Genomic DNA, 21,454 nt, shown 5'->3' with positions numbered 1-21,454 from the left:
CGCTTTCCGGCGTCTGTTCACCAGTAAATCCCCACTGATCTACCCTCTTACGCTCTTTTGCGTACCTGTCTGTATCCATCTGCAAATTCGTTCCCGTCTTCCGTTAAGTCCATGCTTCTTCGTCGTGTTTCCCCTTTTTTATTTGTCCAGATTATAAAACGAACATGACTTTTGGTATTTTATTCGAAAAGAAGACACTGAAAACAGGGTTAAATGGTGTTATGCTCTTTTATGCTCCAGTTTACTAAATGCCCCACCCTCACACATACATCTGGTCAAGAGATCTCTCTTGATCTGGTCTTTTAGTCGTTGGGGACCACCCCAAACAAGGTTGCTTCTTTCTAGACATTTTTGTACGTGAAATCCAATTATTTTTTGTTACCAAGCTTCTATTTTATTACTATTTTGTAGTTGGAGTGAACGCCCGTTTCAACGATAAGAACGATTTATCTCAGAGCACGCTTTAAAAGACATTTTTTCTACTGCCATGCTAACCAACGCTCTAGTCTATTCCTGCGTAAGTAAGCCTTTTTTTACCCTTCAATCTTTTGAAATTCATTCAATACCTTAGTCTTTTAGAGAGTAGAAAAGTTTTAGACTCCACTACTCAGGAAGCCCTCGAAAGGAAAAGTGTACACCCACCGTGCCTCGAAAATAATTACTTTAAAGCCTGCGCTAGCAAGTATTAGATAAAAAAATGAATAGAGAATTATCATTTCCGGAGTGGGGACGTTAAAGTTAGAACAAGCATTAGAATTCCCCTGGCGAAAACTATGTTACCATAGCACAGTGTTCTAATGTCGAGTTCTAAACGACACGTCACCGACGTAACAATACTTCCGCGCATGCGTACACTTGGCACAAGCAGAATGCAAGATGGTGGCGAGATCGAACTTAGCATGTTTTGCTCTGTTCTTTCTTTCCACCGTTCTTATAACGCATTCTATATCCGAAGCAAGGCTGTGTAGAGATCAGTTATGTAATGGTGAGTACTTATACAAAGGGTTTTGCTTGGGTTGGCTTGTTTTTATGGGTAATTTCCGTGGTTTAGATTCGCCGGCGTAAGCCTAGGACTTAGGTCCACGTCCCTCTTTTGAAACAACAATATTGAAAAGTTAACTCATTCTAAACCCTCGAGGACCCAAGCCTGTGCTGAGATAACGCAAAGAAAATTCCTGCCATGGTTGTCTCATATAAATAAAATAAAAGGTTTTTTTTGGCTTCTCGTCTGAGCTGAGAAATTTGTAAATTTAGCACGCGCGAATGTGATGTCATCAACCGATACAGTTCTAATTTTTTGGGAGAACAGCAACATTCTAATTCAGGTGTTCTAGATTCCCCCTAATCTCTAATTAAATTTCCAAATTGCCCTATTTCATCAAATTTGCCCCTTTCAAAGGCTTTCCATCTGTAATAGCATTTACAGAACGGAAATAATTCTACTGTCTGGCGCGGGTGACGCTATAGTGATTCTATGATTCTGACAATTGAGGAAAAATTATTCTAAAGATATTTGTTCGGTTGACGTATTCAAAACTGATACTATTTTTACTTTGTTTAAAGGTCAATTTTAGTGTTGTACTTCACATGAAAATTAAAAGAGGTAGCACTTGCAATTCAAATCCGTAAAGTACTTGAGAAGCAAGTATTGTTTAAGAGTAATTGTTATTTCCACAATTGTATGAATTTTCCTCAACTCAACGAGAAACTCTTGTTTTTGTTATTCTCCTAATGTTAATAACAAATAGATCTGGAGTTTATGTGGATAAAACTAAATTGTTAAATACTTTTTGCAGTTCTAGTATTATAGACAATGTAAATAGTTCTATTCAAGTGTACAAAATATGTTAAAGCACCCAAACCAGATGTCGTCAGGGGGAAACATCATTTTGGGGGGGGGCAGAGGGGGGTTTAATTATTAGGCCTAGGCTGTCTGTCTCAGGCTTTAATTTTTTTTTTAAATTCTGGAAGTTTTTGTATGTGGAAATCTTTGTGGATACTTATGGAGATTCAGCATTTTATCCTGCACTAGGTATCAGCTTCCTCAGGCAATCTTGATTTAGTTGTTGCAGTATTCCAACAATCCCCAGCTTAAAAATTGAAAGAAAGAAAGATTAATAACGATATATAGAGACGGAGTACCGAGCCATGTTTTTGTTTTGGCAAAGGAAGAATTCTCTTTGCTATAATCCTTAAACTGCATAAACTTGTCAAAAAGATGTCGTGTTAGCTAGGGATATGCTCAAGAACTTGCCTCTAGGACTTTTGAGATGTGTTTCGCATATTACAAATTTGTTCATCCGGATCGAGAAAGAAAAGGAAACGTGAAAAAAGCCCTGCTTACACAGCTAGCCATCGAGGCTAAACTGTATAATTGAAATTGATTTCATGATATTTTTTTATATAAACAGCTGTTGAATAATGTTGTATTAATGCTTACAGTGGTTGTAAATATCCAAATAGTTGTGTTCGGTGTTTTTATTTTTAATGATTAAGATAATGGATGCCATTAGTATGACTTAAAGTCTAAAAATATTAAGTGCTGTTTTTTTTGTTTGGAAAATAAGCCTATTGAAAGGTATGAATATGTGACGACTCACGCGAAAACGTACCTTAGTGTTTTCCGCGAGTTTGGCCAAACTCGCGCCCGTTTCGCGGAAAGCTCCCAGCCTTCTCGTGCTTTTCTCTTGGAATGCTCGCGCCTTAATAACGGAAAGCTCGTGGAACGCTCGCGCCTAAATAACGGAAAGCTCCCGCCTATCTCTCGGAATGCTCGCGCCTTGACAACGGGAAGTCTCGCGACTTGCTAAACACAACTCGCGGGTTGTATCTTATAAACAACACGGAATAGCGACCAGCAAGTTGATCCTTAGTCAGCTCCGATTTTTTGAAAGGACGATTTTTTTTACGCAGCACGGAGCAACGGTTTTATCTAGAATTTGTGTTGTTATGGCTTTTTTAGAAGAGTATCCAAGCACCTTGACAAACATTCACAGATCGTACTCGCTCTCGAATTTTATTTATGATTCTATACATTTAAACCATGGCTTCTAGCGAACCAACCAAGGCTTCGAGCGAAACATCTTCGGACTGATGTCAAACTTTCGGAGTCGATATCAAGCTATCCCTCAAGAGGGGATTGGTTATAGCGCTATTGTCTTGATGTAGCATCGTAGCGACTTTGCCGTTCGATTCCCTTGCTAGCACTCGAGATCTCAACGAAACCAAACTCAAATACTTGCATTATTGTGTTTACTTCTATCCTAAGAGAGGCTTTTTCTAACGTATAGACCTCAGTAGATGTCTATCGCGTTTCACCGACTTTGAAAATCGAAAGATTCAGCCCTTTTGCTGATTGTTACGTTATGTGCTCGCGACCCGTTTTGCAAAAGCTCGCGCCTGACTCGCGGAACGCTCACGCCTATCTCGCGGAACACTCATGCCTATCTCGCTGAAAACGGAATGCTTGCGCTTATTTCGCGGAATGCTCGCGCCTGTTTTGCAGAACTCTTGCGCCCATTTCGCAGGTTAATTTGCGGAATTGAAAAGCTCTAAGGTACGTTTTCACGAGAGTCGTCACATATTGTCACAAGGTGATAGGTCCTGTTTTAGTGTTTATTTCTTTTTTTACTTTGTTTTTGTTTTCATAGTATATCTATTGAAGCATGATGCACTCAACAGTAACACAATCTAATGTTTTTCAGAACCGATCTCATTGGCCAAGGCTTTGAAGAATTTCGATGCGAATAAAAAGGGTCTGCTCTCTTTAAAAGAGGGTGATACTCTTTATGTATATTCAAAAGAGCCAGGGAAAGATCCCGAGCTCTGGTATGGGGAGGTGAGTAATTGTTTATTAAATCATACAAATACCTAGTTTAACATTTCCCACTTTGCCAACTGATGTTAATTTTCGTTTTCATGTTTAATGCTCTTGTTGTTACTCTTGCTGTTGTAAGTATTTTTGAACAACAGTTATCATTGTTAATCATGTATCAAATTATGTTTTTGTATACAGCGAAATTTACATTACAAGAAAATAAAAATACTCCAAATTTATATGGCTGCAGATGTCACTAGATACTCTGGTGTTTGCAAAAACTGGAAACAATAAAAAGAAGCAACATTTTCAGATAACTAGAAGCAAACTACTGTATCTAAAAGTAGATAACTAGAGGCAGTAATAATGGCGTCAGTATGATGTTTGAGAATAACATTTCACCTGAGGCAAAAAGACTTCTATGTCTAACTTTTTATATGATCTTCATTCAGATTGATAGCCCTGATGGTGAAGGTGGATTCTTCCCAAAAGAGCTGGTATCAGAGTACATAGTTTACGAGGCATCTCCAAAATATGTTGTTACAGATGATGCGGTAAGTGAAATAAGAATGAAACTCAAGAATTATTTATTATCCATATAAATAGCAATGTAAATTGATGATATGAACTTAAACTGCCCTTGTCAGTCATACCTTTGTTGGTTTTAATTTAATCTTGCAAGGCACATGTATTAAAATCTCGAAATAACCTTTTAAAAATAAATTTTGATACATTATTTACCAAATTCAATTGAAAATATTGCAATGGCTTCGCCAAATCTTCCAATGGAAATGAATTCTTTTTCACACTTGGTATTTTGCTAGGATGACAAAATGGCAGTTGACAAAGGCTGTTTAAGAAGCAAAACTGTTAATTTAGTAGTCTCCATGTGAACAATGAAACGTTACATTAATTATGAACATGCAAATGTTGACTTTGGGAAGAACACTGAAAGATTACATTTCATGAGTGAAATTTAAGTAGATTGTTGGATGTAGTCCTAGACTTTTACTTTATAAATCAAAAGGACAAAAGTTAAATCTTCATTTGAAGCACTATACTGGACATCTAATTGAATCTGCAAGTTCACATGGCTTTTTAGCACAAAGACCATTAAAGACGGCCAATCATGCCACCATTTTATGCTCCCGCTCAATGCTGAGTTACTCAAAGAATCCATTTCCATCGGCGTATTTAAGCGAGTAACCAACATATATTTTCAATAAAATATTGTCAATAACATATCAGACTTCATTTGTATATTGTTATTTTGAAGTTTCCTTGCGATGTTGTATTTTTAATCTATAACAATAACAAAGAGGTGGGTGGTTATCATTCTTTAATACTCTTTGAAGCAGCCAGCTTCCAATAAGTGTCCTACTTTTAATTAATATACCCTAAAGGTGTAAAATATGTAGCAAATGCCCCTTTCTATAAAGTGCCTCTCCTACCCCACAAATACTATAGTTAGACCGAACGCAAGGATTATAGCACACATAACTTACCCTTTTTTCTTATTCGACAATGCAAGATGCATACTAACAGTAACTTTATGTGATATAATTGTTTAAAATAGTCAGAGTGCCTGCAATTTGATGGATAATGGATCCTGAAAAAATAAATAAAAGTCTATATAACTGTAGGACAAAACATCTTTTAAGACAAGTAATAAAGAACACTATAAAAAACTATGGGAACTGACACTTGTTTTTCCTACTTTTTCAGACAACAGTGTCTCAAGATTCATCTAGCCCAAGTAAAGAGCCAGCAGAAAAGTTAACAGATCCACCAGACAAAGCTGGTGAAAGCTCGGAAGAAGAGCGAACTGAATCCCAAGAGAGCAATGTAAAAAGCTCAGATAGTAAAAAAGATACAAATATAGCGTCATCAAAAGGTGAGGCCCCTGAGGATAAATCAGGCACCATGTCTGGTATAATGGACTCCTTGTCCAACCTATTTAAAGTGCCTGTCGGGGAAGAGGATGATGGTGATGACAATGGTGCCGAGGAGGATGTTACAAATGAAAAGCAGATCAACCAAGAGAATGTAGATAAATCTAGCATTAGCGAGGATAAGAAAGAGGAGGGAGGGGAAAAGGAAAGTGTTACCAACTTGGAGAAGAATCTGCAAAGCAGTTCTGCAAGTGGGGCTGATCAAAATGATCAAAATCGAGAGGTAGAAGGTGTTGTTACTGGTTCAATTAGGGAAAATATAGTTAGAAATAGTCTTAATACAAATTCAATTGAGACAGAAACTCATAAAAACAGTTTAGAAACAAAATCTAATGATGAAGAAAATTCAAATTTCAACGAAAATTCCCAAGAACACAATATTGATAGCGATGTTGAAGAATCCAGCAAAAATAAAGAGGCAAATCAATCTACTTTAGGAAATCACATCGAGAAACAAGAAGCTTCTAGGGATTCTTTAGAAATTAAGGAACAAGATGTGCATGATAATTCAAACCGCTCTGATAATAACAAAGATAAAACCCATATGAATGAAGAGTCAGAGCAAGATGGGAACAAGGCATCACCAGATAGCTCAGGTAAGGTTGAAGATCAATCAAGTATTATACAACCTTCAGAGCAAGCTGTAGAACCTAAAGAACAGGTTTCCCAAGATACTCCCGTTCATGATAAACCTGATTCAGTTGATAGAAACACTTTTGCGAATGCTGACAAACCTTCAAATCAACCATCACAAGTACAAGAGGAAGTGCCAACAAGTCGTGACCAGTCAGGTTCACCAGATAATGATCATCCCACAGATGTAGACAAACCTGCTGGTGATCCAGAGGATGAGAGACCAAAAAATCAGTCACCTGAAAAGGGTATGGAAGAGCCTGTAAAATCTGACCAAGAGGGATCTTATCAAGACAAACAGGATTCACCTGATGTTAACAGAGAAACAGAAGAGGTGGAGAAAAAAGATCAATCATCTGAAAAATCAGATGAAAATCCTGTCAAACCTGATCAATCAGTTCCACCTGATGATGGCGCAGGTAAGAGGGAGGAGCCAAAATATGGACAGTCTGAGAAGCAAGTTATAGATCCTGCTGAACCTGACCAACTAGTTTCAGGAGAAAACTCTGATCAAGCCAGACTGGGTCAAGGTGATGGTTACATGCCTGAGAATGAAGAGAAATTAGTAGATGAAACAGGCTCTTCAACCACTATTGGAGAGCCTGTGAAGATAGATCTACCAAAATCTAGTGAAAGTCAGATACCAGAGGTCTTGAAAGAAGCAGAACCTGTTAAACCGGTTGAGGCTGTATTACAAGAAAACCCTTCAAAGGATGTACTGGTTTCCCAGGTAAGTGAACCAGATGAAAGCAAAGATGAGAATAGAAAAGATGAGGATACCGAAAATGAAAGTCCTTCAGCCAATGTTATTGAAGACAAGACACATGATGGTAAAACTCCTGTGGTACCTACTGGTTCTGATGATAAACAAGTTGATTCTTCTCAAATTGGTAATGAAGAGCCAAGCAGACATTCCTCTCCTAAGAGTGATGACAAACACAAGTTAGATGACGCTCCTTCTGTTGTAGAAAGCAGCTCTGATGATAAACAAAGCGATTCATCTGAAAACAGTAACCAGGAACCAACCAAGTCTTTAGATGCAAAAGACAAACCAAATGAATCAGAAACTCCTTCTGTAGTAGAAGCTAGTGCTCATGGTAAACAAGAAAGCTCAGCTGAAAATAATGACTTGAGCAAAGCTCCCTCTTCAGATAGTGATGTCAAAGACAAGTTGGATATTGTGATTTCTTCACAAGTAGAAAACCCTATTATTGCAGATAAGAATAGTGGTTTGTCTGATGAAAGTAGTCTGGAATCAAAAAAGCCTTCCTCTTCAGAGAATGTTGCAGAAACTTTTCCTGCTGGAGAATCAAGTCTTCCATCTACAAATACCACTCAGGAGAAAGGTGCAGAGTCTGTAGGTGATGAAGATGTGACCTCGGCAGGGGAGCAGCCTGGCCACACCCATCAAGAAGGTACTTGCTGCATGTTTGATGTTGGATTTGATATTAAACATTGTTGTTAAAAACATTTTTAAGCAAGATAACCATAAACTGCAAAGCTGAGCAATTTTGATTGAAACACTCAATAGTACTTTATAAACAGGGTTCGATTTTAACACTTAGACTCTCTCCCAAGGTAACCACATTTTAAGCTTGAAATAAAGAAAAAAGAAAGACCACTCCAAGCTTCCCTAGGTCTCAAAAATATTTTCTTTCTGGTCTTAATTTTGTTATCATTTGAGCTTGGGCAAGTTAGCAAAGATGTTAATATTGAGCCCTGATGAATGTCATAATAAATAATTTGTGCCCACAAATTGTAATGTTGATTTTGCTAAATTGATGGTCAAATTGTTAATCTTGTTTTTTTACCCTGATTCTTATTTGATTTTTGTTAGCAAATTTATAAATCTATCAATAACTACGTATGAAGTAATGACTTACTTAGACATTGTAATTGCACCTATGCACAAGTAATAAAATAACTTGAATAAAATTATTGCAGCTATTATATCTGTGATTTTTTTGGGACTTGGTTGATGGTTTGTTAGCAACATGGTTTGGATGAAGAAATGGTATAAGTTGAAGGTATTTTGTGGATGGTATTATTGATGGGCTTATTACTTCAATTGCATGATATTTATTGTCACAATATGCATATTAAAAAAATTAATTCATGTTTATCACCAAATGATAAACACTGCATAACCACCTTAGAGTACCCTTATAATGCATCACTGTGAATAATGTCATGCATGTTGCACCATTGATCACTCATATATATATGTTCTTTTTATCACCGTTTAGCATCATATTCCATGCTCAATCCATTGCATTTCAAGCATGACACCACAAAATGGAGAAATCAGGCTTTTCATTAGGCAACTTAGAGGCATCAATGAAGACATTACAAATTAGCTATTTCCTCAAGATACTAAGCCCTTCAGATATTGACATCCCAGTTTTATAGAGATCAGTGTAGAATAGATAATGTCAGTGATTGCAGGCAGACAATTGGTCAAAAATCAATTTCAGTGTTTAACCTTCCTTAGTTTTAATTTCTTTTGGAATAGATGGTGTTGGAAAAGTAGCAGACCTAGAGGATGCTCTATGGGACAATGAAGATGTTGAGAAGTCCTTCACAAGTGGCAGTAATGAAAAAACTTTGCCAAAGTTTGAGTCAGGAAAGTACATAAGGACAAGCCCTTCGGGCAATATTGAGGAGGAGGAGGATAATGTCTTAATGGAGGAATTTGGTAATGAACTTAAAAAAGATAAAACCAAATCTTCTCAAACATTTGTTCCATTGGTTCGGACTCCTAGTGAAGATCAAGAAAGAGCAACTAATGCTGATAGCCAGCAACAATGGAAGCAAGTGACAACCTCTAGTGATGTCAATAATGCTCTTGATGAGCTGGACGAGGTACAGTTTTCAGAGGAAGACGCACGTGGCATACGTGGCCTTAGTAAGGATGCCACCTTTAAGATCAAAATTGAGGAAAAAAGGAAGCTGTACCAGATCTCCAAAGCTGCAGTTGATGGGGACACTGGCAGTAAAATGGCCGACAGGTTCCTAGAACAACTAGAAAGGGACCCCAGTGCAAATAGTGATGGCAGAGGCACTGATGAGCCATCAGGTCATCTTGATAAGAACTCTAATAGTGAAGTGAGTGATGAGACTTTAGAAAAAACACTCAAAGCTAATGTTCAGGACAACATAAAAGTTACAAAGGGGTCTTTTTCAGATTCCTCTGATAAGAGCTCTGGCAGTGATAATACTGATAAAATGTCTTCTGACAAATCAGTAAAACAAGACAGCAGCATCTATGCAAATGCAGATATGTCCTCCAAGGTTCCTGACAAGGGATCAGACAGGAATGAGACTGCTAAGGTCCAGTCAGATAAAGCTACTAGTGAAAATAATTCTGGTAGCAGTCTGAATACATTTCCTTTAGATTCTAATGAAGAAGATGGTGAAGAGGATTATGATGATGATGACGAGGATGATGATGAAGAAGAAGTCGAGCCTATCATCCTTCCAGATAAGTTCTCATCACCCAAGACTTCATACTCAGATGCTACCAAGAAAGCATTGCAGGGCACTACTGCTAAAGAAGAGCAGGACAGTCTGATTAAGGAAAAAAAGTCCACTGATTCATTAACTAGAGGGAATAAAGATCTGGACGAGTCTATGGAAATTGTGAATGAAAAATTATGGACAACACCTTCAGGGCAACAAGTACCTTCAGAGGATGGGCAAAAACCTCCAGTTGATAAGCCTGGAGTTCTACACGGCAAGGAGGTGCCACTACCATCAAGTTATCAGAACAAACAAGGGCTAATATCTGGACAGTCGTCTGGATTGCCTGGAAATTCAAAGCTCTCAGCTACAGGAACTAATCAACAAAATTCCAGTCAAGCAACCACAAAAAAGACAGTGGAAATTGTGGACAAGAAACCATCTGATTTTGATATTGTGATTGATCCATCAAAGACTAAAGATTCAAGTCAAATATTGTCTACAACCAAAAATGATAACTTACAAAGTACAGTAAGAAAACAGCAGGTCAAGGTATTTAAAGAACCAGAAAGATCAAACCAGGCTAAGGATCTAACTGGATTAGAAAAAAAACAAGAATTAAAACCAGCTGTAGATAAAGCAGAACAAAAAGCTACAAGTAAGCTACAAGAAGAAGAAATAACAAATGCTATGGGTAAAATAGAGAAAGAAGAAGCAAAGAGGAAGGCAGCAGTGGAGGAGTCCCAGAAAGCAATTGAAGCAGCTCGTAAGAAACAGGAGGAGATAAGGCAGAAGCAGGCTGCTTGGAGGCAGCAGGAAGAAGAAGAACAACGTGTCAAGGAGAGACTCCAAATTCTCAGGGAAGAACGTGAACGAATTGAGGCTCTCAATAAAGAAGCTGATCTTCTGATCCAAAGAAGGAAAGAAGCCGAACGCAAGGCGGAAGAAAAGAGAAAGCAGATAGAAAGACAGAAACGTATAGATGAAGAAGTAGAGCGCAGACTGCAGAAGATTGCAGAGGAGAAGAATCGAGAAGAGCAATTGAAGAAAGAGAAAATGGATGAAGAAAAAGCTGTTGAACTTGCTCTTAAGGCTAAGCTTGAAGCAATGGCTGCCCAAGACATCCAGAGCTCTGCAGTTAAATTTAGAAAGCTTGAGACATCATCAGGGCAAGAAAGAGGCAGTGTTGATGTTCATCCCTCCAAGCAGTCTGTTAAGATTCGGGATGCCGCAAGTAACCAGGACAAGGATGTTAAGATGAACCATGTCAAGAATGGAAAACAAATCTCTCAGAATCACCAAGTGAAGAGAAAGATACCCCACATGAAAGCTGCTGTGAAAGAAAGACCATCAGTGATGCCTAAGAAAGGGTTGAAGGCTAGAAAGAGGCCCAATGGAGGCATGGGTAAGTAATAACGCTAATGGCTAAGCCTTTTATCGACTATTTTGCTTTAACAGAATACGAATTAAGTAATAATACTTAAGGCTAGTGAAAGAAATAATTGAAAGTTCTTATGGCTCAGAATAATCTCAGAATTAAGTAATATTTCTAATGGCTTATGACAGAATTAAATAATAACCTTAAAAGCTAATGACAAAATTAAGCAATAATTATAATGGCAAAGCCTTTTAACTATTTTGATTTGACAGAATAGTAGTCGCTTAGATAAAATGTTTTAGCAAATGATCAATCTTTAACTTATTGTATTTTTTGTTGTCCCACTTTTGACTGTAGTTTGGTGATCACCATCTTATGGTATTTTGTTTGTAGTCCTAACACTTGTCTTTTAGAACAGTCTTCAAGTAGTTTAGTTAGACAGAGTATTATGCCACTGATGTAACAATGTCCACATTTTTCATGGCTAACCACTAACCACAAAATCACTTTTCATCTTCACAATAATTTACATAATAAATACTCATAAATATGCCTCGTGCTGCTTGATATATGGCTTGTTTTTGCTACACTGTTGTATTGATATATGAGTGTCATGGTACAGTATCTGTGGTGTTGGGCAGAGGGGTGTTGTTATGCTAGGACTACAAAGGCTTGGCTAAACTTACAGTAAAAACATGCTACAACATGAGAGAAGGTGGCTAGATAAAAAAAAACATTACACCATAAAACGTGATAAGTCAGTACTTCCTCTTATTAACAAAAGGTCAAAGTTGGGTTTTGGAAATTCGGAGCTCTGGTTAAAGCATGCAGTGTGTCATGTTTTGTTTGAGGACTATTTAAACAGACATAGGGGTACATGCCACACAAATATTTGATGAAAAATACTGATCTAGCTCAACAATCAGAAGAAATTATTGGATGCCATGTTTGTCAGTGGCTAAACACAAGCTTGTGAATCTGACTAACAATTTTGCATGTTTAGCCAGGTCTTAATGTTAGGTTGGTGTTGGAGCTCTATGTTTGGTGGGTAGTAGTTGTACCTTGTTTTCATGTTAATATTGTGGGTGTGTGGTGTTGGGATATTTGTTTTTTCCCCTGTGTTGGCACCTAAACTATTATGATCAGCAAATGAAAACATTGATAAATAAATAATAAATACAATAAACTGTATTATGCCAAGCATTGTGAATTATAGTGCTATGTTATTGTCTTTAAGAAATGTATTCAACTTTTATTTTTTCCCTGATGACCATATATTTAGAATCAGTCAATTTTCTGTTTTTATTGAAAAAAGAAAACACTTAATCACATCATCTTTTAAATTTAATTGCACTAGGTTTTCCAGACAGCTCATTTTCTGATTGGCTATTGCAATATCCATGTAGTAATTACTGATATTCTACTGTTCAGAGTATCACCTGAATCAGGAGCTGTGCCTCTCGCTGGAGACTAAACATCGCAAGAGCTGTGGAGAGGGCCTTACAGAGCAAGAGTGCCATGACGAAGGATGTTGTTACAGTGATGACAATCCTAATGCTGTCAAGTGCTTCTTTGCTCCAAGCCCCCCAGGTATTCATAATGTATATGAAGGAATAATGAGTAAACATCTTTCTTTCCCTATGGTTGTTTTTACTAGTAATGGTGATCTGTGACTTTGTTTTGATGGTCATGAATATCTCTTTTCCCCTGTTTTTTTCTACATAGCTGTTCCATTTTTCATATTTTTTATAATCCAGATGATCATCACAAACATGATCAGCACCGACCTCGGCGACGAAAGACTCACATGACCACTCCTACTAAGACACCCGTGAGCAGCCCAACCCCAGTTCCCACCAAACCCCAGCAAGAGCCCGAGAAAAGGGACCTACCTCTACCAACTGGTGGACTTCCTCCTACTGTCAGACCAGACGAGAGAAAGCTGACTCAAAACCCTGCACCATCGGCACCAGAAGGTAAGCCGGGCAGTCCAGGACAACCATCCAGACAGTCCGCTTCAAGTGAAACAACCAATGAAAAACTCCTTCCTGGAAAGCAGTCACCAGGTGCCTCTTCAGACACTGAGCTGAAAGGAACTCCTAGTGTGACCAATACACCACAATTACAGGGTACGTCTTCTGCAAGTGAGAGCACACAGACACAGCAGTCATCTCAAACTACACAGTCTACCACACCAACAGCTACAGCCTTGGCTGTTGATAGTACAACAACTTCTGTTATGGAGAGTAGGACACAGTCGGTAGTAGTCATTCCAACTGTTAACATAGAAATGGAGCCAGTCTATGACCCCAGAGTCCCTGTTGACAAGGAGAAAGTGAATCCACTTCCAGAAGTTAAAGCTCCTGAAGTAGATCCAACAAAGGTTCCCATTACAACACCATCTCCACCCGTCATCAACCTGCCACCAACAGCAGCTCCATCACAGACACCTCCAACACAAGAAAAGCCAACAGCAGCCCCAAAGGAAGGCAGCCCCAAAGGGGACTGTGATGCCAAGAGTGGGTCATGCCATTCTGGTGTAGTTAATGGAAGGTATTCCCAGGATGTCAATTACCCATCAGATGCTGGGTCTAACCCTACAGAGCAGGCCAAGATCATGCGAGAAGAGGGTGATGGAAATGAAACTGGCGATGAGGGAAAGACAAAGAGCTCTGGATTTCTGAAGAAGTTCAAGCAGTTCCATGAAGATTCTGCTCTAAGGATCATCCTCTTCTGGCAGCCTGTCAAGGGATTCCTGAGAAAATTCATTGAGATCTTTGGCTTTGAACAGGTCAGTCTTCGATATTCACACAGTCAATCGAAAGCACTGTATAAACATCCGGTAGAATACAAAAAATGTGTCAGTGTGGCAAACAGGTGTTCATTAACAGTAGGAATGATAATTGGAAAGCTGTTGAAAAAGATTTGTATTTGTAGTACAATCCAGTATTTTCTACATTTAGATTGTTTGATTTAATAAGTGATTTTGTCAATTGATATTGAACCAGAATGTTATGTTTTGTAGGCATTTGACGCAGTGTGTACTGACCTTGGCAGTGCACCGCCCATTGTTATTGCCACTACCCTGCTCAGCGGCATGTTTGGCGCCCTTTACCTCATCTGGTCTTGTGTGGTAAGATATTTTGAACAAATAGACAGATTTTGGTTGAATCACTAAAGAGTGCTGTAATTCCTGCCTACTATTTTTGCTGATTATCCATCTCTTTGAATATGGTTTGTCATTTCCTTTTACAGATCAGAAGGTCTCGGCCTGAAGCAAGTGGTCCTAGCCCTCGAGGTTAGTGGTCTTCCTGTAGTTAGTATCATTTTTCTAATTCCCACGATACATTTATGCACAGAACATACCTGCAGTACTTACAGCAGGAGAAATAACAGGTTATTCTTGGAGAGCGTTTTCATGTCACTGTACAGTCATTGGAAAATGGCTAAATGTAGCTATTAATAATTACTCTAAAGAGAGGGAAAAAAAGAGAGATAATATAAAATAACTTCATATTTTTTAGTAAACCCTAAGCAAGAAACTTAGTTAACCCTTTTCTGGTAAGCACACATGCATTCAATTAGTTTAGTTCAGGGTTGCCTGTGACACTTCTGTTGTTTGCAGTCTGAACAATAGTGTTGTAGGAATAAAAAAGTACTCAAGCATTTAGAAATCATTCATGTCCTTTTGCTCTAACATCCCAGCAGTCCTGGGCCCTTCAGGCCCAAGTTGCCACAGCGTGACCACAAGGGAAAAGTTAATTATAAAAAAAATTATTTTTGTGTAGATGTGCTGAAGACATTTGAAGCACGCATACGGATTCTTGAGGAAGAGAGGGATGGCCTTGCTGCTGATATCAAGGACCTGCAGGCTAAGGAGAGCACAGCCCATGTCCAGGTAGGGAGAGCTAGACAGCCCTTGCTGAGTCAAGGAAAGTTACATAGTCCACAGCAAGGTAGGGAGAGGTAGATAGTCTCTACCGAGGTTAGACAGCCAACACCCAGGTAGGGAGAGCTAGACAGCCCTTGCTGAGTCAAGGACAGTTAGTCCACACCAAGGTAGGGAGAGCTAGATAGTCTCTACCGAGGTTAGACAGCCAACACCCAGGTAGGAAGAGTTGGACAGCCAACACCCAGGTAGGGAGAGCTAGACAGCCCTTGCTCAGGTAGGGAGAGTTAAGCAGTCCCTGTCCAGGTAGGGAGAGTAAGACAGCCATCACCCAGGTAGGCAGAGTTAGATAGTCCCTGTCCAGGTAGGGAGAGCTAGACAGCCCTTGCTCAGGTAGGCAGAGTTAGATAGTCCCTGTCCAGGTAGGGAGAGCTAGACAGCCCTTGCTCAGGTAGGGAGAGTTAAGCAGTCCCTGTCCAGGTAGGGAGAGTTAGACAGCCATCACCCAGGTTGGCAGAGTTAGATAGTCCCTGTCCAGGTAGGGAGAGCTAGACAGCCCTTGCTCAGGTAGGAAGAGTTAAGCAGTCCCTGTCCAGGTAGGGAGAGCTAGACAGCCATCACCCAGGTAGGCAGAGTTAGATAGTCCCTGCCCAGGTAGGGAGAGCTAGACAGCCCTTGCTCAGGTAGGGAGAGTTAAGCAGTCCCTGTCCAGGTAGGGAGAGTTAGACAGCCATCACCCAGGTAGGCAAGAGTTAGATAGTCCCTGTCCAGGTAGGGAGAGTTAGACAGCCCTTGCTCAGGTAGGCAGAGTTAGGTAGTCCCTGCCCAGGTAGGGAGAGTTAAATAGTCCCCATCTTGGTAGGGAGAGTCATCCCTTGCCCAGGTAGGGAGAGTTAGACAGCCCATGCTCAGGTAGGGAGAGTTAAGCAGTCCCTGTCCAGGTAGGAAGAGTTAGACAGCCATCACCCAGGTAGGCAGAGTTAGATAGTCCCTGCCCAGGTAGGGAGAGTTAAATAGTCCCCATCTTGGTAGGGAGAGTCATCCCTTGCCCAGGTAGGGAGAGTTAGACAGCCCATGCTAAGGTTGGAAACATTAGACAGCTTATGCTAAGGTAGGGTGGGCCAGTTTCGTTCCTCCCCCATTCCAGGCCTTAGCCAGGGAGGGTTATGGAAGTTCAGGGGGGGGGGCATACCACTGAACAGATAATTGAGTACTGCTTCAAGCTAGGATGAGATACGTAAGAGGAAGTGGGTAGACTAACTACCTCTTTATTCCTTTTTGCATATAATGTGGTCATGGTACTGTCATATTACACAGTAGGTATAAATGCAAAAGACATGAAAATGGAATAAATTTTGGTGAAACAAAAGGTGTAAGTGATCAGTGTTTGATGGGCTCAGACAGATCACATGACTCATTTACAATAAAATGTCAGTCAAAGAAGCTGCTGGGACTTTGGATTGTGTAATCGTAAAAAAAAAAACAGAATTAGGATACATAGTTCAATCCTAAAATAATGCCTTCATTGACACAAATGTTGTTATCTCAGCAACACAACTTGGAGGAAGCAAACATCATTGCCAAAAAGAGTCTGGAGCAGCTAATAAAGAAACATAAAGAGCTGCAGGTGAGACCAGTGCAAACTTAGACATAATAGGAACTTTGTACCAGCATTCATAGTAACCAGGGTGAGCTCTTTTGGGTTTTATCGAGTGTGGCATTGACATATTGGTTAATCCTTTAGTTGAGTTGAATGGAATTAAATAATTTAGAGATAGGGTGTCGAATAAATCAGAATTGGAATGAAAGTAAAAAAAACAAAGAAACAAGATAAGAGGGGGAATAACCAGGGTAGAAATACAATTTTGTTAGCATTGCATTACAACATATTGGCTAATCCTTATTGGTTAATCCTTTAGTTGAGTTGAATGGAATTAAACAATTTAGATACAGGAGAATCGGATAAATCAGAATTGGAATGGAAGTAAAAAAAAAAAACAAAGAAACAAGATAAAAGAGGGAATAACCAGGGTAGAAATACAATTTTGTTAGCATTGCACTACAACAAAACAAAAAAACAAAAAAAACTGACCTTGCCTATTCCAAAGAAATAAGTGTAGCATTTGTGTCTGTTTTAATTGACAGGCGGAACATGACAGTAGGGCGTCAGCTCTTGACATCCTAAAGGAGGAGCTAATGACACAAGCTCGTCAGCTAGAGCAGAAGGATGAGGAAATTGACCGCCATGCAGACACTGTGAGTTTCCCTACTATGGACAAAATAATTCCTAAAGAACCCATATGATAAATCATTATAATTAACAATACATTTTCTTGTAAATCACAAATTTTTATTACCAACATCTTTTCTTGTTAAAATATAAACAACATTTTTTCTTGTAAATCACTATTATAATAAACAACATCTTTTCTTGTAAATCAATATTATAATGAACATCATCTTTTCTTGTAAATCACTATATTTTATCACTGTATTATAATAAAAATATTTATTGTAAATCACTATTATAATAAACAACATCTTTTCTTGTAAATCAATATTATAATGAACATCATCTTTTCTTGTAAATCACTATATTTTATCACTGTATTATAATAAAAATATTTATTGTAAATCACTATTATAATTACCAACATCTTTTCTTTTAAATCACTATTGTAATAACCAATATATTTTCTTGTAAATCACTATATTATAAAAACCAACATCTTTTTTGTAAATCACAATTGAAATCACTGACGTCTTCCTTGTGTAAATCTGTTTTCCAACCATGACCTTTGTTTTGACCTTTGGTTGTAGGAGGCTCGGCTTGGTGAGCTCATTCAAGCTAAGAAGGAGGAGATTGCTCAGGTAGCCAGCTTTTGTCTTGTACAAACCTGGGATGTAGCCATTACTGGGCAGGAACCAATAGTCTTGCTTACGTGCACAAATAGCATCAATAACAGCAGTGGAGGAGATAACATTTTGAAACTTTGAAATAGCCATAAAAAAATAGCTGTTCATTTCTTTCATCAGCTATGTGTAAATAGCCAGGATTTGCTGAGGAAAGGGGGGGGGGGGGGGTACACAGGCATGCAAATCACAGCAAAGAACCTCAGATTTTCTCATTTTAAAAAAAAAACAAAAAAACAAAAACGAAAGAATTATTTTTTAGGCCAAGTGGAAGTACAAGCCCTGTTTTGTATTTTCTGTTTTTTGATTGTCCTATTTGGTTGATATTATCCATTTTTGATGCAAAGTTTTTGTAATATTGTTACATTATTTCAGTGTGCTTTTTATGTCAATGGCACATTTTAATAACTTCTACAGGTGATACACACCCTGTGTACTGTATATATACTTGTGCATATATACATACAAACTGTCTTCTGTTTGTTTTAGCTGGGTCATGATATGCTTCAAAAGGAGCAAGCACTCGCTGAGTTAAATGATCAAATCACCTCCCTGAAGACTGATGTTACCAGTCGAGATGAGAGCATTGAAGAGGTCTGTAATAAATATCTTTTCACTAGCCATACACACAGACAAATATCACAGCACAGGGGAAAATCAGTGAGGTAAAGTGGGAGAGGGGGGGGGGGGGTAACTTGGTAGGGGTGCCAATCAAAGCAGTAGACAGGGTAGAGTATGGTTCAAGGATACGAAAAAGCTTGGTAACAGCAGCACTCATTCATTAACTTATTCGTTTTCTCGCCTTTTTCATCCAATAACAGCTTTCTGCACAAGTCAAGCAGTGGAATGAGAAGTAAGCATTTCCTTTTCATCTGTGTTTCTTGTGTTTACTTTTTTTTTAAATTATTAATTGCCAAATTAATTGGTGAGGAACTACAGTATGAAGATAAACTGTAGAGAGACAATGGGAGAGGGGGCTTTCTGGTGCCCCCCAATCCTACCCCAATGAGGAATTATTTTTTGATGTTGTATGTGTCACCCATGCTTCCTCTTTTGAAAGTTTTAGATATCGACCCTTGTCAAGTAGTGTTTGTCTGTCAGATGAAAATCCATCTGTGTCTCAAATGTTTCTAACATGTTTCTTTGTTAATCAGGCACGAAGCCCTTCAGCGAAACCTGGACGACCATGACCTACGCCACAGCCAGCTCCAGGAGCAGTATGAGTTTAAGTGCAATGAAGTTGAGGTTAGTCTTTGGCACTTTGCAGCATACTTGCTTTAACTGTATTTAATCTGCTGTTCTACGTCTCAAGAGTTTTTTTTTTCATCATTGTATGAACCACCGTCTGGAGGGGTAAAAAAAAGGACCAGAACATTAAAAATGGTTGAATACAAATGATGTAAAACAGGTTTTGCAAGTTAGAGATCATCACTAACCTATACCACGTGATTCTCAGGTTCTCCAAGACTGTCTTTTGCAGCTGAAGGGAACTACTGGTGTTGATGATGAGTCAGATGAGCCAGCCAGTGAGGAAGCAGGTATGTCTAATCAATGTCAATTCAGGGTCTAGACCCTGCGGTATTATGTCAAAGTCAATCTTAATGAGAATTCTAAAATACCAGTACTGTCCTCCGACTGCCTGTGAATAAAGCTGCATTGAAACCTGGATGAATTATTGCTTCATGACCACATATTACTTCATTTTGTGCCGTTTTCAATTTTCTCAATTTCCTAGCTAACCTCCAGACAAATTACTTCTGCACAAACCTGAAATAATTCACCACATAGGTCTGGGTATTCATCTCTTGCGTCTGATAAGTTTTCTGTCATTTGCAGAGGAAAAGACCAAAGAGGAGAAATTGAAAAGCATGCTGGACTCATCTAAGGTAGTGAAACCTGTCAATCATTGTACCTTGCCCAGTCCTGCTCCTCGTGTACTTCTATGTATTTCTACTTCCTGGAACATTACAAATGCAATTTATTATCCTTGAACACTTATTTTATTGGCTACCTATATATTTCTGCTCTTGCACGTTATCCTTTTCTCGCCAGATAAAAGTCTAGCCCAGTGTCTTATTTGGTTTTATGGGCTAGAACTAAAGTTGTTGTTTTATAGCTCAAGACCGAGGCAAAGATCCTTCGTGAGGAGACAGAGCGACTGAAAGCACAGCTAGAAGAGACCATGAACCTGAAAGAGGAACTCCAAGGTAAATATCGCAACGCATATGTACAAGATAGATTCCCGTCTTGTACACCTATCCAACCACCAACCAATTGTGGACGTTAAAGAAGCATTGTAGAAGATTGAGCACATGTCCAGCGTCTGTAACTGGAGGCATAACCGAAGGGTATTAACACTTCCTCCATCATCCAAATAGCAACACAGTGTGGTTGATATCCTGGGGAAAAACAGGGCGTTGAGGTCACAGGGGCGAGAACAAACCGGCTGAGGGGGAGGGGGAAGGGGGCGGGAGAGAAGACGCTGACCTTGACGACCTTGGTGCCCGAAAATGGGTTTATGCTGTCTGGTAAGACCTCGGACTTATAGTAATTCAGCCAATTGCTGCAAGTCTGGATAGTTGGTCCTCATTTCTTTACTTTCCCTAGACAAACTTCACACTGCTGAACATGAGCTGTTCGAGGCAAGGACAAGCGAGGAGAAGGCTAAGATTGAACACCGCGACAAAGACATCGAGCTCGCGGCACTCCGCAAGTACTTCAAGGACACAGAGAGTGAGCTGCACCGAAAACTCACAGCCGAGGAGTCTGCACGACTGGCGAGCGAAAACCAGCTGCAAAACCAGCTCAGCAAAGCCTCAACTGCTGTGGATGACCTTGCTAAATACCGGTGAGTGTAGAACACTAGAGAGAGATGGTACACGAGGGAAACGGACAGGGAGTGGATAAAGCGCTGTACGGTGTTATGACCTAAGAGTTTGAAAAAAAAGGGGAGGCGAGACTGGATGGGCGAGGAGGGGTGAGAGAGGTTGATAGGGGTGGAGTGAAGACGTGAGGGCCCTGTCTGCCACGAGGAGTATAGATAACAGTAATATGATTGATTGATTGACAGGTTATATGATCGATTGTTTGTTTGCTTTCTCGACAGCCAACAGTACGCTGAATTAAAGAGTGAAATCGGTAAACTTCAGGAAAGCTTTAGATCGCAGGTAAGCCAAGTCTAACAAAAACCTGATTTCTCTAATTACATTTCTCCCGTATAACATTTTCACACGTCACATGATTTCTTTACAGGTCGCAGATGTCGAGCTTCGAGCGCATAACAACTGGGTGAGTAGAGACCGTGTCGGACACCTTTAGTTGGAAACTGCTGGCAGTTTATTTCTTTCCCAAGGGCTTGGTTTCCATGGTTTGTTGAAACCTGCTAATTGTTGACCTCCTTAATCGTTTGTCCA

The 21,454-nt window shown here is 39.3% G+C and overlaps 1 protein-coding gene across 3 annotated transcripts in view; it reads left to right on the top strand.

Annotated features, from left to right (window-relative positions):
* The first annotated feature begins 828 nt into the window (after window positions 1–828).
* The window catches only part of LOC116604031 (transport and Golgi organization protein 1 homolog), a 24,840-nt gene continuing 4,214 nt past the window's right edge, over window positions 829–21,454 (top strand). The window contains exons 1-22 of one of the 3 annotated variants that reach the window (XM_032365793.2): window positions 829–985; window positions 3,705–3,838; window positions 4,270–4,371; window positions 5,543–7,817; window positions 8,915–11,266; window positions 12,671–12,829; window positions 12,997–14,030; window positions 14,265–14,372; window positions 14,495–14,537; window positions 15,028–15,137; window positions 16,678–16,755; window positions 17,274–17,384; window positions 17,949–17,999; window positions 18,531–18,635; window positions 18,863–18,894; window positions 19,196–19,286; window positions 19,498–19,579; window positions 19,878–19,927; window positions 20,158–20,248; window positions 20,649–20,889; window positions 21,148–21,208; window positions 21,294–21,329. In XM_032365793.2, the coding sequence (XP_032221684.2) occupies window positions 877–985; window positions 3,705–3,838; window positions 4,270–4,371; window positions 5,543–7,817; window positions 8,915–11,266; window positions 12,671–12,829; window positions 12,997–14,030; window positions 14,265–14,372; window positions 14,495–14,537; window positions 15,028–15,137; window positions 16,678–16,755; window positions 17,274–17,384; window positions 17,949–17,999; window positions 18,531–18,635; window positions 18,863–18,894; window positions 19,196–19,286; window positions 19,498–19,579; window positions 19,878–19,927; window positions 20,158–20,248; window positions 20,649–20,889; window positions 21,148–21,208; window positions 21,294–21,329 (7,455 nt within the window). In that variant the 5' untranslated portion in view covers window positions 829–876. The remainder of the gene's footprint in view (window positions 986–3,704; window positions 3,839–4,269; window positions 4,372–5,542; window positions 7,818–8,914; window positions 11,267–12,670; window positions 12,830–12,996; window positions 14,031–14,264; window positions 14,373–14,494; window positions 14,538–15,027; window positions 15,138–16,677; window positions 16,756–17,273; window positions 17,385–17,948; window positions 18,000–18,530; window positions 18,636–18,862; window positions 18,895–19,195; window positions 19,287–19,497; window positions 19,580–19,877; window positions 19,928–20,157; window positions 20,249–20,648; window positions 20,890–21,147; window positions 21,209–21,293; window positions 21,330–21,454) is intronic. The other 2 variants (XM_032365794.2, XM_032365795.2) reach the window with 2 other exon arrangements.

This window comes from Nematostella vectensis, chromosome 7 (assembly GCF_932526225.1).
Source record: "Nematostella vectensis chromosome 7, jaNemVect1.1, whole genome shotgun sequence".
NCBI classification, from domain to species: Eukaryota; Metazoa; Cnidaria; class Anthozoa; order Actiniaria; family Edwardsiidae; genus Nematostella; species Nematostella vectensis.
This window is presented reverse-complemented; position numbering and strand designations above follow the sequence as displayed.